The sequence below is a fragment of the Giraffa tippelskirchi genome, chromosome 10, assembly GCF_054371585.1.
Source record: "Giraffa tippelskirchi isolate mGirTip1 chromosome 10, T2T-mGirTip1v1.2.pri, whole genome shotgun sequence".
Taxonomy (NCBI): domain Eukaryota; kingdom Metazoa; phylum Chordata; class Mammalia; order Artiodactyla; family Giraffidae; genus Giraffa; species Giraffa tippelskirchi.
The window spans coordinates 53,410,748-53,424,398 of record NC_137284.1 but is presented as its reverse complement, the minus strand read 5'-3'; the positions used below and the strand labels follow the sequence as shown (position 1 = coordinate 53,424,398).

General features: G+C 45.8%; 1 protein-coding gene across 36 annotated transcripts in view; it reads left to right on the top strand.

Annotated features, from left to right (window-relative positions):
• Positions 1–13,651, top strand: part of IKZF1 (IKAROS family zinc finger 1) — a 96,963-nt gene that overhangs the window by 56,589 nt on the left and 26,723 nt on the right. For 11 of the 36 annotated variants that reach the window (XM_081534613.1, XM_081534610.1, XM_081534612.1 and 8 more), the window contains exon 4: positions 11,984–12,244. The exons of 12 other annotated variants lie outside the window; for them this stretch is intronic. In XM_081534613.1, the coding sequence (XP_081390739.1) occupies positions 11,984–12,244 (261 nt within the window). Of the gene's footprint in view, positions 1–5,434; positions 5,495–11,983; positions 12,245–13,651 lie in introns of all 36 variants that reach the window. 13 more of the 36 variants (XM_081534609.1, XM_081534607.1, XM_081534599.1 and 10 more) reach the window with 2 other exon arrangements.

The following is a 13,651-nucleotide window of genomic DNA, read 5'->3' as shown; positions in this document are numbered from 1 at the left end:
ACTAGGCATGCATCCTAAGGGCTCTGGAGTGGAGTTGTCAAGGGCGTAGCTGAGAGGGTGGGTTCTGAGTGGGTGTCACAAGGTCAGGAAAGCAGAGGGGCCCTGTAGTGGGTGGGGAGTCTTTGCTAGCTGAGCAGGTTGGGGGACAAGGCTTGGGGAAAGAGACCTTGACATCTGCACAGGACACAGATCTGCTGGGACAGGGACAGCTTCACACCAGCTGCAAGGCATTTCCAAAGAGGTGAAGATGGCGATTTGTTTCCTCTTGCATTTGGTTGTCTAAATAGAGTTACCAGCTGGAGAATCATTGTCATTGCTGATCAGGATTTGACAGGACCTGGGGTTTTGTCTTATTATAACAGTGCACGCTAAGTCACTTAGTCATGTCTGACTCTTTGCCAGCCTACAGACTGTAGCCCACAGGCTCCTCTGTCCATGGGATTCTCCAGGTAAGAATACTGGAGTGGGTTGCCATCCCTTCCTCTGGGGGATCTTCCCAGCCCAGGGATTGAACCTGTGTCTCTTATGCCTGCTGCATTGACAGGTGGGTTGTTTACCAATAGCTCCACCTGGGAAGCCCTCATTATAACAGTACAGACTAGCAGAGACCTTAGAAGTAGGTGCCCTGACAAAGTCAGCCTTGAGGATGAGCATCTCAGGCCCAGGGGTCAGATGGTTTGAGAGGGGACAGTGCCAGGTGGGAGGTAGGAAGCCCTGGCAGGATATTAAGCAGGTAGAGGCAGCCCCTCCAGACAGGCGGCAGCTTCACGCATGTGCTGGATGCAATGTGACTGGAAAAGGTCAGAAAGAAACAACTCAGAAATCGGCCTTCGAAGGCCAGGGGTGAGGGTGCAGCCATGAGGTCAGAGAGAGGACCACAGGCATGTGGGATGGGAGGAGGAGAGCTGGGTGTGGAGGAAGACCTGGAGCTTGGATTCTACCTGCTTGTCTGCAGCATGAAGGGAAGGAAGGGCAGGCAGGCAGGGCTGGAGCCCAGGAGAATCCTGCCCGCCATCAGCAGGTGCTGGCACATCATTGCTTCCTGTGTCCACCCAGGACACAGGGCTGAGTGGACACTGGGGCCCTAGGGTCTGGAGGAAGGATCTGGAGTAGGAAGAGGGTGTTGCAGGAGGACCCTCTCAGGGATCACTCAGCTGAGATGTGAGCCAGTGCTCATGGGCTCCATGTGCGAGGTCAGACTATAGCTTCCTCTTCCGTCAGTCTGGAAGGATACTCCTTTCTCGGCGTGGGGTCAGGAATGTCAGGATTCCCTCCCCTGGCAGGACGAGGCTCTCCCTCATGTAGAGGGTGGTCTGAGCACAAAGGTCCACCCCAGAAACATCTGGTGTGGGGGAATCTCTAGAGAGTCTAGATCTGGTACTGCTATGGGACGTAACTAGCTCTCCTGCAGAAATGTGGTCTTGGACTTTCAGCTCTTACAGTCCCTTGTCCTCTCCTTTGCCCAATGGCCCATGTGGGGACCCTCTCACTAGGGCCATGACAGGGCAAGGATGCCCATCCCTGAAATGTGAGATCTGCAGGCATTGCACAGGTCACTGCAAACCATACTTACACGAGTTACTGAGACTAATGATCATGACCAACAGGCTTAATATGATTTGAAGAATATGTATAAAAGTCATATGACAGCACGTTTCTAAATTCTCCTAAATACAAATCTGAATGTATTTACACTAAAATCATCCATCTTTCTTTGACTTGAGAGGGGACAGACTTCTTCTCACCCAGTTTGAAAATCCCAAGTACATCTTCATCTCTCCCAAAGGTACCAGCAGTGTGAGAAGCGTAGAATTATATTCTTGATAATTTGCACAAATAAAGGGACCTGAAGAGGGTGGTTTCCGGGCCTTTCACCTTTTTTTCTCAAAATGATCATCAATGTGCAATCTGAATAGGGTTCAGAATCTGAGGCATTCCCAGCATTTTATACAGAAATGTTCATAACAACTCAGGGAATAAAAATTCCTACCAAGTGAGCTCAATTTGCTCTTGGTGACAAGAATGTATCCTGTGAAATTTAGGAAACTTAACAAGGTTCACTAAATCTGCTTCTGTCTGCACGCTTTTATGAAACAGTAGCCTGAAATTTGGGGTGGAATTTACAAAAGAAATGAAGAGGCTGTGAGTCAGTCAAGACATCACTTCTGCTCCCATAGTGAAGCTTCAGGACCAGCCAGGACTGTGACCAGAAACACATCAGCTCTGCACCTGTAACACAGCCCCCCAAGTGCCCAGGGAGAATGGGGGTGCGGCCAATTGTCACATTCACCGGACATGGGGACAGCATGGGAGCATAGGGCACTGGGGTCAGTGGCCCAAGGAGAGTAAGAGCCTCTGCAACATGGTGCCCACCGTGCATGCTCACTGCCTGTGGGCATGGGGACCAGTGGCCCTGGAGAAGGCAGAGCTGGGGTAGGGGATCTCACTTTCCAGACCGCTTGTTCATAGTCATTTTGTGATGCTGGGGATTCTTTATTTTAGTAAACATATGTATTCTTTATTTTATTATTTTTAAGTGAAATACAGTTGGTTAACAGAATTACATTAGTTTCAGGTGTACAGCCTAGTGATTCAGTGTTTTTACAAATTATACTCCCTTAAACCTTGTTACAAAATAACGGCTGTAATTCCATGTGCTACACAATATATGCTTGTTGCTTATCTATTTCACTTTCTAAATTTTACATTGGAGTATAGTTGCTTTACAGTGTTAAGTTTCAGGTGCAGAGCAAAGTGATTCAGTTATACATGTACATATATCCACTCCTTTTTAGATTCCTTTCCCACATAGATTATTACCGAGTATTGGGGAGACTTCCTTGTACTACACAGTATGTCCTTATTAGTTATCTGTCTTATATGCAGTGATGTGTGTGTGTTAGTTGTGTAGGGAATTCTGTCGGTAGATGCTCTGTAACTCCCATGCATGGTGAGTGTGTGTGCACGCATCTCAGTGTGTGCTTGTGTGCAGCTGCAGTAACTTTTAAGCTCTCCAGCTTCACAACAGAGAAAGCACAGCTCCCAAAGCCCCATCCTCCAGGCAGAGAGTGTATTTGGAGTACTGAGTTTCTGTGTTAATTACATATAGTCTCAGATTCACCTGGTTCCCCGCTCACCCCCAAGAGGACAAACTCCAGGGCTTCCTGGAAGCCCCAGCTCCTCCCTGGTGCCTTAGTGATGGTCCTGCCTTGTAGGACCATGTGGGAACTAAAGGCAGTTTGTGGAAAGAGCTTATAAATAAGTCCCTGTTGTTTACAGAGTTCCTGGTGCCTGCCTTCCATGACGTACTGGAGTGATCAGAGTAAAATGGGATGAGATGGGACAGAGCATGACAGGAGAGTGTTCACGCTTCCCTACTGTGTGCTTGTTCCCTGCAGGAAGAGAGGAGCTTTCCTTTTTCTGAACTCAAAAGTTGGTACTTGCAGTAATGTATGTGGTGCCTGAGCAACAGTGAACTTCTATCAGTTCTGCTTTCCTTGGGGAAAGCACAACTTTATAGCTACAGAGTATAAGCAAAGAACTGATGCTCTTGATAAATGGTTAACGTTCGGTGTCTGATGATGTGCTGTACTATTATTTATATTCAATGCAAGGTGTGCTGATGAAATTTGGTGTTTTAAGGTTTATGCTCTGATCATCCAGGACTTGTGCAAGTGTACATCTTCTCCTGGGGAGGCAGCTTTTAGATGAACTTCGTTCATCTCTCAGCCCTTTAGCTCCTTCACTCATCCACTCTATTCATCCTCCACCTTCACCTCCCCCTCCTCATTGTTATACGTGGCCTCTGGCTGAAGGGTCACCAGGAGGCCGACTTTTAAATCAAGCCAGGCTCAAGCACCTGTCAGCAGTCTCAGTCATATGTCAGAGAATCGAGGCAGTGATGTCATTTAATCAGAAAATTTTATATTATGTCATGTATTCTGATGTCCCTGATTTTAAAAGGTAATACTGACCTTTCAAAACATCTTGACCTTTTCTCCCTCATCTGAGATGGTAGCACCCTGTGACATGGAGGGCTCGGGGTTTCAGAAGTCGATTCAAAGAGGTGGAGCTCAGTGAAGATGACAGAATTGCAAAGGTCACTGTGAAAGCAGTGTCCCTGGTTGACTGTCTGCTGACCATGGAGCACGGGTGGGCCAGGCAGACCAGCTGTGACAGCCCTGCTGGGTGGGGGATGGGAGCACCCATGCTGACTGTTAGACTCAGATGATCAGAAGGAAGGAGCATCAGAGGAACAGGAGGAAGACAGGAAGGCTGAGGGCTTATTAAGAAATGATTCATGTAGCAACTTCAAGGAATAGCTTTGGAGGTGTCTCCGAGACTGTTTCCCATTCTCCTAATATTTTACTAAAATTTTCATGGGGAAGAGGGGAGGGCCTATGGGCACATAAGTTTGGAAAACACTGGTTAAGCCAAGTTCAGTAGGTCTGTTTTCTGCAGGAAACTCGGCTATTCAGTAGTTCAGCAACATGTTTAATTGAGCAGCTACTCTGTGGATGTAACTCAGACTGCCAGTGGGGTGTCACTTCAGCAGACAAAACTCATGTGTGTGTTTGTATGTGTGTGTGTGTGTGTGTGATGTGCAGTGTCTGTTAAGTTTCAAGACATAGGCACACACTGGAAAGGGATAACCTATAAAACAGAAAAAAAAAAAACCCAACTTGGCAATTTGAGGTGATAATAGTCTTTATGAGGGCAGCTGATAAGGAATACCCACAGAAATTGGTAGTTCACTTTGAGGTAGGGGAAAACACAAATTTTTCCCCACCCAGTGTGTTGCATGAACATTTTTTAATTTTCTGTGAGGACTTTCTTTTTTTTTTTTTTATAAATTTATTTATTTTAGTTGGGGGCTAATTACTTTACAATATTGTAATAGTTTTTGCCATACATTGACATGAATCAGCCATGGGTTTACATGTGTTCCCCTTCCTGGACCCCCCACCCACTAAGAAAAAGTCGAAGGAAGAACATTTGCAATGCAGTCAGTCCGTTAAGAGTCACACTGCTTCTGTGAAGATAAGCACTTTCCCAGGGGAAGCTCAGCTATGATGCGCAGATCTTGGACCTGTCTGTACCAACTCTGCTGAAGGGTTTCTCACCATTCTAGAATGTTCCAGAAGCAGTGCCTAAGATGCTCAGCACACCAGAGGTTACTCTACAGCATCTGTGTGTGATTTAGTGCCATGAGCTCAGACCTCTGGGAAGTGAGGTCCTGTTTCAAAGTAAGCACTCTGTTGCCATTTCAGTCCTTTGTTTGAAGGCCGACAGTGCCAGACTGGTAGCTAAATAATGGCTTTGAGTAATATTACTTTCCTTTAAAAAAAAAAAAACCAATGCTTTCTTTTAAACTCTTACTCTGTCTCTTGGATGGTGTTACAGCCCAGCTTTCTTTTTGCCTTCTTTGTTGCAGTGGCTTATGGGGCTGACGGCTTTAGGGATTTCCATGCAATAATTCCCAATTCTTTCTCTCGTAAGTATACACTTTGCTTCTAGAAAATGATAATGCATGTTCATTTCATACTCAGTTCCCATAGTGTAAATATTGTGAATGCATGGTTTTTAATCACCTTCCTCCATACTTGAAACATTGAGATGACTGATACTTGTATCAGTCATGCTGTTGATTAAACATCTGCCACCGAGAACATCACTTAAACACTTGAGGTGTGTGTGCCTGGTTTTATCATAGACTGTTGGATACACTATGGAGCATGCCTTTCATGGTGGCAGTGCAGTAACAGTAAGGGTAGAAGTAATAATAGTATTAACGGAATTATTACTCTACTAATGCTGTTAAATAGTTTCGTTATGAATGTTACCAGTATCTCCTTTTTGGTTGAGTATAATGATACTGACCAGACTTTCTGTCACCGTTAAATAACCCAACATACTTTCAAGATACCTTGCACAATTCTGCAGGACAAAGATGGATGCATACTCTCCTGTTGCTCGGAAGTATTAATTTCAGAACTGAGAGGAGAAAAGTCTCAGGGCATCAAGGCCGTTAGTTCGTGGTCCTCACTTCCTGAGCAGACACGCTGAGTGCTTCTGTGTGCGGGACATTCCTGATCTGAGCTGTCAAACCCAACGCAGATGTTAATTTCATTTTTCTTTTTTAGGTATTGAGAGATGATGAATAATAAATACATTTGGGCAACATCCTTGAAGGAGTATTTTAAGAAGTGGAAAGGGTTTTTTTTTAATGTCCAGAGAGTTGAATACTAAAAGTGATGCAAGTTGGTTGCCCCCTTAGGACATAGTCTTCAGAGCCCATATTTGTAAATGTTCTAATGTTATAAAACAATATCAGAAGATAAGTAATGCTTAATCCTGTAACAAGTATTAACACAAACTCTAATCTCAAAGGTGTTAGTAGCAGTTAAAGAAAGGCTTATCACATCCTGGTTATCAAAAACTCTTTGGCACCAAAAGGGTTTAGCAGTTATCAACCTAGGGTTACCCCTTTTCTTGAAACCTACACTGACTGCTTTTCCAGTTTATAAAAGTTATAGAGATCTTTGTCTTACTAATGTTCCTTTGAATTGACTTTAAAACAGCTTGATATTTATTTCTGTGAGATCTATATGCATGTATATATAAATGTGTATATGTGTGTATATATGTATTTATATGTGTGCTTATGTACTTATATAAAACATTTTTAAGGTACTAGAACAGAGAACTAATATTAATTTTGAGATGAAATATTGAAATATTTGTTGAAATATTAAAAAGTCAAATGCACTTAAGAGTAAGATAATACATTCTGACATGTTTTCATTAAATTTGAGAAATGTTTAGGATCAAGCACGTTGCAGTGTTGGAGAAGATCCTTTGATGAAGACTTAAGTATGTAAACAATTGCTGCCTGTAAAGATATACAATACTTGCAGATACTGTAAGATAGAAGATACATGTTTCAATGCCCTTCCTGTCTATACATTTATACAGTTGGGTTCACAAGGTTTTAGTATCTCTTCTCTCCTCCTTCCCCACCCCCTCCCACATACCCAAGTTGTAACTGTTGATGTTGATGAGGTCCCCACCCAAACAAGCAACCCAACTGTTCTTGGCCAACATCACCACCTAGTGGTCATGATAGAGAATTGTCCTCCTCACTTACTTCTCCTTTGTCCCTTGTTGAAAATTAAAAACAAACTGTTTGACCCTCTTCTATCTCAATTTGTGTCCCCTGTTACCTGAGGAAAATGTAAATATGCTAGTAACTCATTCTGTTTTTCATACTCTTCCTCTTTTATCTCTCCCTGATTTCATTCCTTTTAAAACCCAAAACGTCAAATAAGGATAAACATATTTCTAGTTGAGGGCTCCCCTAGTGGCTCATATGGTAAAGAATCTGCCTGCAATGCAGGAGACCTGGGTTCAATCCCTGGGTCAGGAAGATCCCCTGGAGAAGGGAATGGCTACCTTCCCATTAGAGACTTAAAGGAAGTAATCATGCCTCCTTGCAATGAAAAATCCTGCATTTTTAATGATATAAGTTCTAATCAGTGGTTTCATCAACCTTAAAGTGCTTAAAATTTTTCATAAACCTTTAGAGGCAGCACAAAAACATCTACACATCTCTCTTCATCTAAAATTTTTAATTACCTTCATTCAAGATACACCTTAAATACATTTGATCTTTCCTGGCTAGTCACTAATATTTCTGTCTCCTGGTTTTTCATTTAAAATATTGAGCATTTTGAGCTTACCTGGTCTAAACTCATAGTTAAGGGAATTTCTATTCAGTGGAAAAATGCCATCTGAGTACCAATGCTTTACCTCACCTATAAATATATAGACACATTCTAAAGGGAAAGGAAAGTGGTGGGGAAACTATCTATGAGGCGAGGCTGCCAGTGTGCTTTACCCCTTTGCATTAAAATGTTTTAATCTTTCATGAGGCCATACAATGGTTGGCAGCAGATCCAGGTCTCCTGGCCCCAGTGACCCCGAGTTCTCTGGATTCTCTCAGGGCTAACCTTGTCTATGTGCTAATGTTCAGGCACCCAGGTCACTCTAAGGACTGTCTTGTTACTAATAACATAGAAAGCCTCTGAGATGTAAAAAAACGAGACTTTCATTTTCTCAAATTTTAAATTGCATCTAAGTGGCTTTTGGCTCAGGGTTTGAAGGCACATCCACTCTGCAGGCAGTCATGTTTATTAAATAATGACACTGGGGCCTCGTCCATTAACTCCCGGGGCTTGGTGGAAAAGTTAGCTGCACAGTTAGGCCTGAGCCAATGTGTTCCAGGGTCAAGAAATGCAAAGTCTTCATTTCATGTTCTATATTTAATCAGTTCCATTCAGCACCATACTGAGTTTGACATTTTTCTAAGTGGTGGAAGGACAGAGTTACAAAATATTTATAAGTATAATCCCCATATTCAAGGAGAGTATAACATTTCATAGAAGCAGTAGTACAACTAAGCAGCTTGGGGTCCAAGAAACAGAGCCGATGGAATGGTTTAGGAATTCGGAGAAGGGATGACCACAGAGACAGCGTCTGTGGGCTGGACCACGGAACACAAGTTAGGAGGATGACTGGTTCCTGGAATTGATGACAGGATGGGTCTGAGGAAGAAAGCAGGAAGGCTGATCACATGGCATTCTCATACAAGGATGCAGGGGCCCTGCTTGTCTCTTGGGGTGGGCTCTGGAGTGTTTGGGTGTGAACCTGCAGATGGCTTAAGTGCACACCCTTCATCTGTTCCCAGTCTCCTCCTTCACTAGTTTGAGCAAAGGCTGGTGCCACCGAGTGGTCCGGGGTGTGCAGTTCAAAACCACGGACCCACCAGCTCTCAGACCCGAGAGCCTTCCTGGGAAGGTGCCTACAAGAGGCAGGGGCAGGCCCTCCATACCAGCGCCCGCCCCTCTGGTGCCTTGAGTGGGAGCCTGGCTGCCAGAGCCACCCACCACCACGGCGCTCCAGGTATTGCCTTCTGTCGCCCAGCAGGGTGGAGGCCTCCCAGGGCAGGGGTCCCCCTCAGGAGCACCTCCAATCCCTCTTTTGTCTTCCTCCTGCTTCCCTTCATTCAGGAACTTGGGGTCAGAGGGCATCTCTGCTCTTAGCCTGAGGCTTGTGTCTGAGCCCAGCGCATCCAGGCCCCTCGACATCTAGGAATGGGCTTCCATGCCCCTTGGTTGCCTTCCTCTGACCCTCTCTGGACTGTGTGCACCTGTTTAAAGGAGGCATCCAGCCTGAGTGGCAGGGAAACTCTGTAGGTCAGTAACTCTGTAGTTCAATGGGCCCCCAAGTCTGCAGCTTCTACTGTCCTTTTCATGGGCCACGTCGACAGTCAAGCTCACCAGCACGTAAAACCCCCGAAGCCATTTTCACATTTACAGAAGTGAAGCCAAAATACCCCGTCTGAGCTTGTTTCTCAAATGTGTCTTCTGCCTTATGTGGACCTTACATGGATGTATGTTAGATTTCAACTTTTGAGATCGGATCTGTGTTTGCCACATATTAAGACAGTTCCTTGCCCTGATTTCCGTCATGTACGAGAATAATACGACCGCCGCCTGTATTCACCTCCCCGTGAGACGAGAGACCTTTTTCATGGACACTCGCCTTGGTTGGGGGCGTCTCTGCACCTTTTCCACGCAGCCAGCACCCAGGGTGCATTTGTCCACAAAGAGATAGGAACTTCCCCCTCACACCGAGAGAAAAGTCACACATGCTTGAATCTGCTGAGCCAGTGGCTGATGTGTGGCCCACTGGGTCTCACCTCCACCCCTGTCCCCCCTCTCACTTGCCACAGACCTTTCTGTGACCGTCTGGCCTTGAATTCTGCCCCCCGCCCCACCCCCAAGCGCAGGCAGCTTCCAGCTCTGCATCCGCAGCATGTGCCTGCTGGCTCCTGTGACTCCATGTGTCTCCATGTGACTCCAGCCCTCTGTCCAGTCCCTGTGATTTATGCTCCCCTGACCTTGCGCAGGGGTCTGGGGACCCCCAAACTGGGGGGCTGCCCATGTTTTTTCCATAAAACTAGAATATCACAGGATACTGAATTTTCTTCTTTGTGCTTAGCCTCTTGTGGTGCTGAATACATCTACCTAAAACTGTACCAGAGGATCCACAATGATCCAAGGGTAATTAACAAAAAGATCTCAGGCCTTTTCAGCCTCCTGGTTTCTTGAGTCTATGAATACAGTTCTCAGAGAAAATGTCACTTGGCAGAATAATGACAAAGTCCCGCCTTCATGGACTGCTGTCAGATGAGTGTCAAGACTTCTGGCTTGAGGGCATCTGTGAGATTTAAGGTGACATCCATCCCTCACTTTTCATTCCCACTGTTCTCATCCTGTTCACTCCTGACATGCTTTACCTGTGCTTCCCACAGCCTGCCTCCAGGACCAGGGTGTGCGTCCCGATGGCAGAAAGCCATCTCTTTACCCCCTCAGTTCTCTCAAAGCTCCAGCTGGGCCAGTGCTGACAGTTTCCCGTTTCACAGATGAGGAAACCGAGGTACAGAGAAGGTACATGAGTTGTACCAGATCTCAGCATTTATAAAGAATGGAGCTGAGATTCCAAACCAGGAATTCTGATTTCAGAGTCTCGCCTCTGGGCTTGCCAATCGTGAGAAATGTGTTGAGTCCAACAAGCTTGTTACTAGCACAGGCTTTCTCAGACTCTAGTGTGAGTGGAAGTGTCCAAGGCAGGACCCACCCCCAGGGGTGGGTCTGGGGTGAGTCTTGTTCAGTGGATCTGAGGTGGACCCCAAAGTCTGCTCTTGCAGCAAGTTCTCAAGAGATGCTGTTGCTTCTGGTCCAGGGACCATAGTGGGAGAACCACTGATTCACAACACCAATCAAAAATTTTGTAATCATGGTTACTGTCTATCTCATTGATTATTTTACTTGACATAATTTACCTACTTCCCCTTGTTCATCTGTAGAGACTGTGATAAACACGAGGGCTTTCAGTGTAACTGCAGTTTCTCCTGGTCATCGCAGTGTTGGATTCAGCCATCCCTTATCAGTCGGTGTTTCAGAAGAGTGCAAACCAAAGATTTGTTTTCTTTACCAAGAAAAATACATGAATGACAGAAATAATGACCCTAAATGTGATGCTGAGGAAACAACAATACAAAGTGGACAGTGGTTATTGTATCATAACCGAGAGCCCTTCACCCCCCCGCTCCCCCTCCCCATGCCCACACACGAGTCTTTCTTTCTGAAAAGCTAGTACAGACCTGTTTACATTCACAGACCATCCCAGTCAACCCTTGAGCAACTGGAGGAAACCTGAGACTCATGGGCCTACTTTAGGATACAGGTTTTATTATCACTATGGAATAAAAAGGGTTTAAAGTGGTCATATGCCAAAGAAACAAACAAAATTCTTTCAGGAATCTACAGTCAGAAATCTGAGGGTGTGTTTGCTGAGTTTTGTCCCTACGTTTATTAATACATGAATGAATGAAGGAAAGGAAGCTTATGCTTATCCTTATGCTTATCTTTATGCTTAAGGGGACTTTTTCAGCTAGATAAGCACTTCTCAGGAGAGTTGCCAAACAAGATCCCCCACCCGTGGGGGCTGGATTACTTGATGATCACTCACCACTTACTTGGTATCAGGGGTTCTGCTGGCTCACAGGGTGTTGGACTTGGTCATGGTAGACCTGGTGACCTTATCCTGGGTGAGAGCCCCCCATCCCCCCCAGTCTGAAGTGAGAATTTATAAATAGCTTTTCCATGCTTCTTCACCCTCTGCCATTCGGACCTACAGAAAGGGCAGGCAAATGACCCAGACCCGGGATGCCAACTGCCATGCGTCACAGGCCCCAGTGGGCGCACAGGTCCGGACCCCAGCTGCTGTGCCCTGGGATAAGCTGCAGAGAACCTGTGTTCAGAAGCTGTCGCTCCCACTGGGTTGCCTTGCTGCTGGGCGGTGCTGTTCTGTTTTTGCCTGACACTGAGCGGCCCCTGTATTGTATTGTCTCTTTCAGCCGGTAATGTTAAAGTAGAGACTCAGAGTGATGAAGAGAATGGGCGTGCCTGTGAAGTGAATGGGGAAGAGTGTGCGGAGGACTTGCGGATGCTCGATGCCTCCGGAGACAAAATGAATGGCTCGCACAGTGTCCAAGGCAGCAAAGCTTTGTCAGGAGCTGGAGGCATTCGACTTCCTAACGGCAAACTAAAGTGTGATGTCTGTGGGATAATTTGCATCGGCCCCAATGTGCTCATGGTCCACAAGAGAAGCCACACTGGTAAGGCCTGGCATAGTTCCTCCTTTGGTGGCCTGGAGGGGCCCGCGGGGTGTCACAGAGGACAAGGCCCTTCCCGGCCGAGTGTCCTGAGCGAGATGTAGCCTCCCTGTTCATCCAAAAGGACTTCTTAACATGCACCAATTTGATCCTATCAACTAAAGCTATAAGCAGACAGGGAAAGGTAACAGGTGTGTGAGTTCTAACAAGGGCCTGAGGTTCTCCTCGCTAAATAGGGGCGGTGGGGCTGTGCCAGATGGTTCACCCATAAGAAAAGAAAACAGAGTAAGAGATTGATGCCCTGAAATCCACTCCTCAGACTGTCCACTGAGAAACCAGGAGTGGAAGATGCATGTTAGGGGTATTTGAACTAACAGGGCTTGATTCTTAGAAACATTCATCAAATGCTGATGGAATAGCAGCAAAATGTAGTCTTTCAGAAAGAGTTTGTTTTCAGAAGGCTTCTCCTCCCAGGTCACACTCCCACCGAGATGGTTTGATTGCCATCAGCTCCCATCTGAGGGCTCCCCTGGTGGCTCAGACAGTAAAGAATCTGCCTACAATGCAGGAGACCCTCTCAAATTGGTAAAGAATTTAATATCTAAACCCCTGCCCTAGTGGATGTGGGGGATGGAGGCTTTGGCAGCAGAAGAGAAAGTTTTCTGGATCCAGAAATGAAGGAGTGCAAACTGAAGGCTGCACCCAAGCTCTGGACGTGTTCCCACACTGGGGGCTAGCGACTTAAGGTCTCCATTCTGCCCCGCCCATGTGCCCCCTGTGCAGTCATGGTGGATGAGCAGTCACGTGCTTACCCACCAGAAGTGTCACGAGTGGCCCTAAAGAGTCTTCAAGATAAAATATTAACAGGGCACACCTTACCTTTAACGGCATGCATAAAGAGTCTTTAGAACTGAATAGAAACTTTACTCTTCTGCTCGAACGGTAGAAAAAACATAATAAATGTGCCAACTCCAGTGGTCACTGAAAGTTTGGGCATAAACATACCCTGAGCCACTGCTGCCTAGGAGTGGTTGGGGGGCAGGGGGGTTGTGGTTAGGATTAGGATTAGGTCATCTTAAAGCCAGGGTCTACCCTTGTTCTCCACAAGAGGAGACAAACTGACAAAACAGCAGACTGAGAAGGCGGAGTGGGCTTTGTAATCTAGTTCAGGGAAGTGAGGAAGAAGATGAACATCGCAGCCTCATGTGATTCTTCCCTGGCCACATGCTTCTCTGTTATCAAAAATGAAGCAGGAACTCAGAAAATTCGTGGAGCAAAACAACTGGGTTGTAAGGAAATGCAGATCTCTGTAGAGTTGTCATTTTTATATTTGAATCAGGTAGTTCCCAAAATGATTTTCGGTTGTCATCCATCTGGAAAAACCAATAATATGTTTACTTCTAATCAACA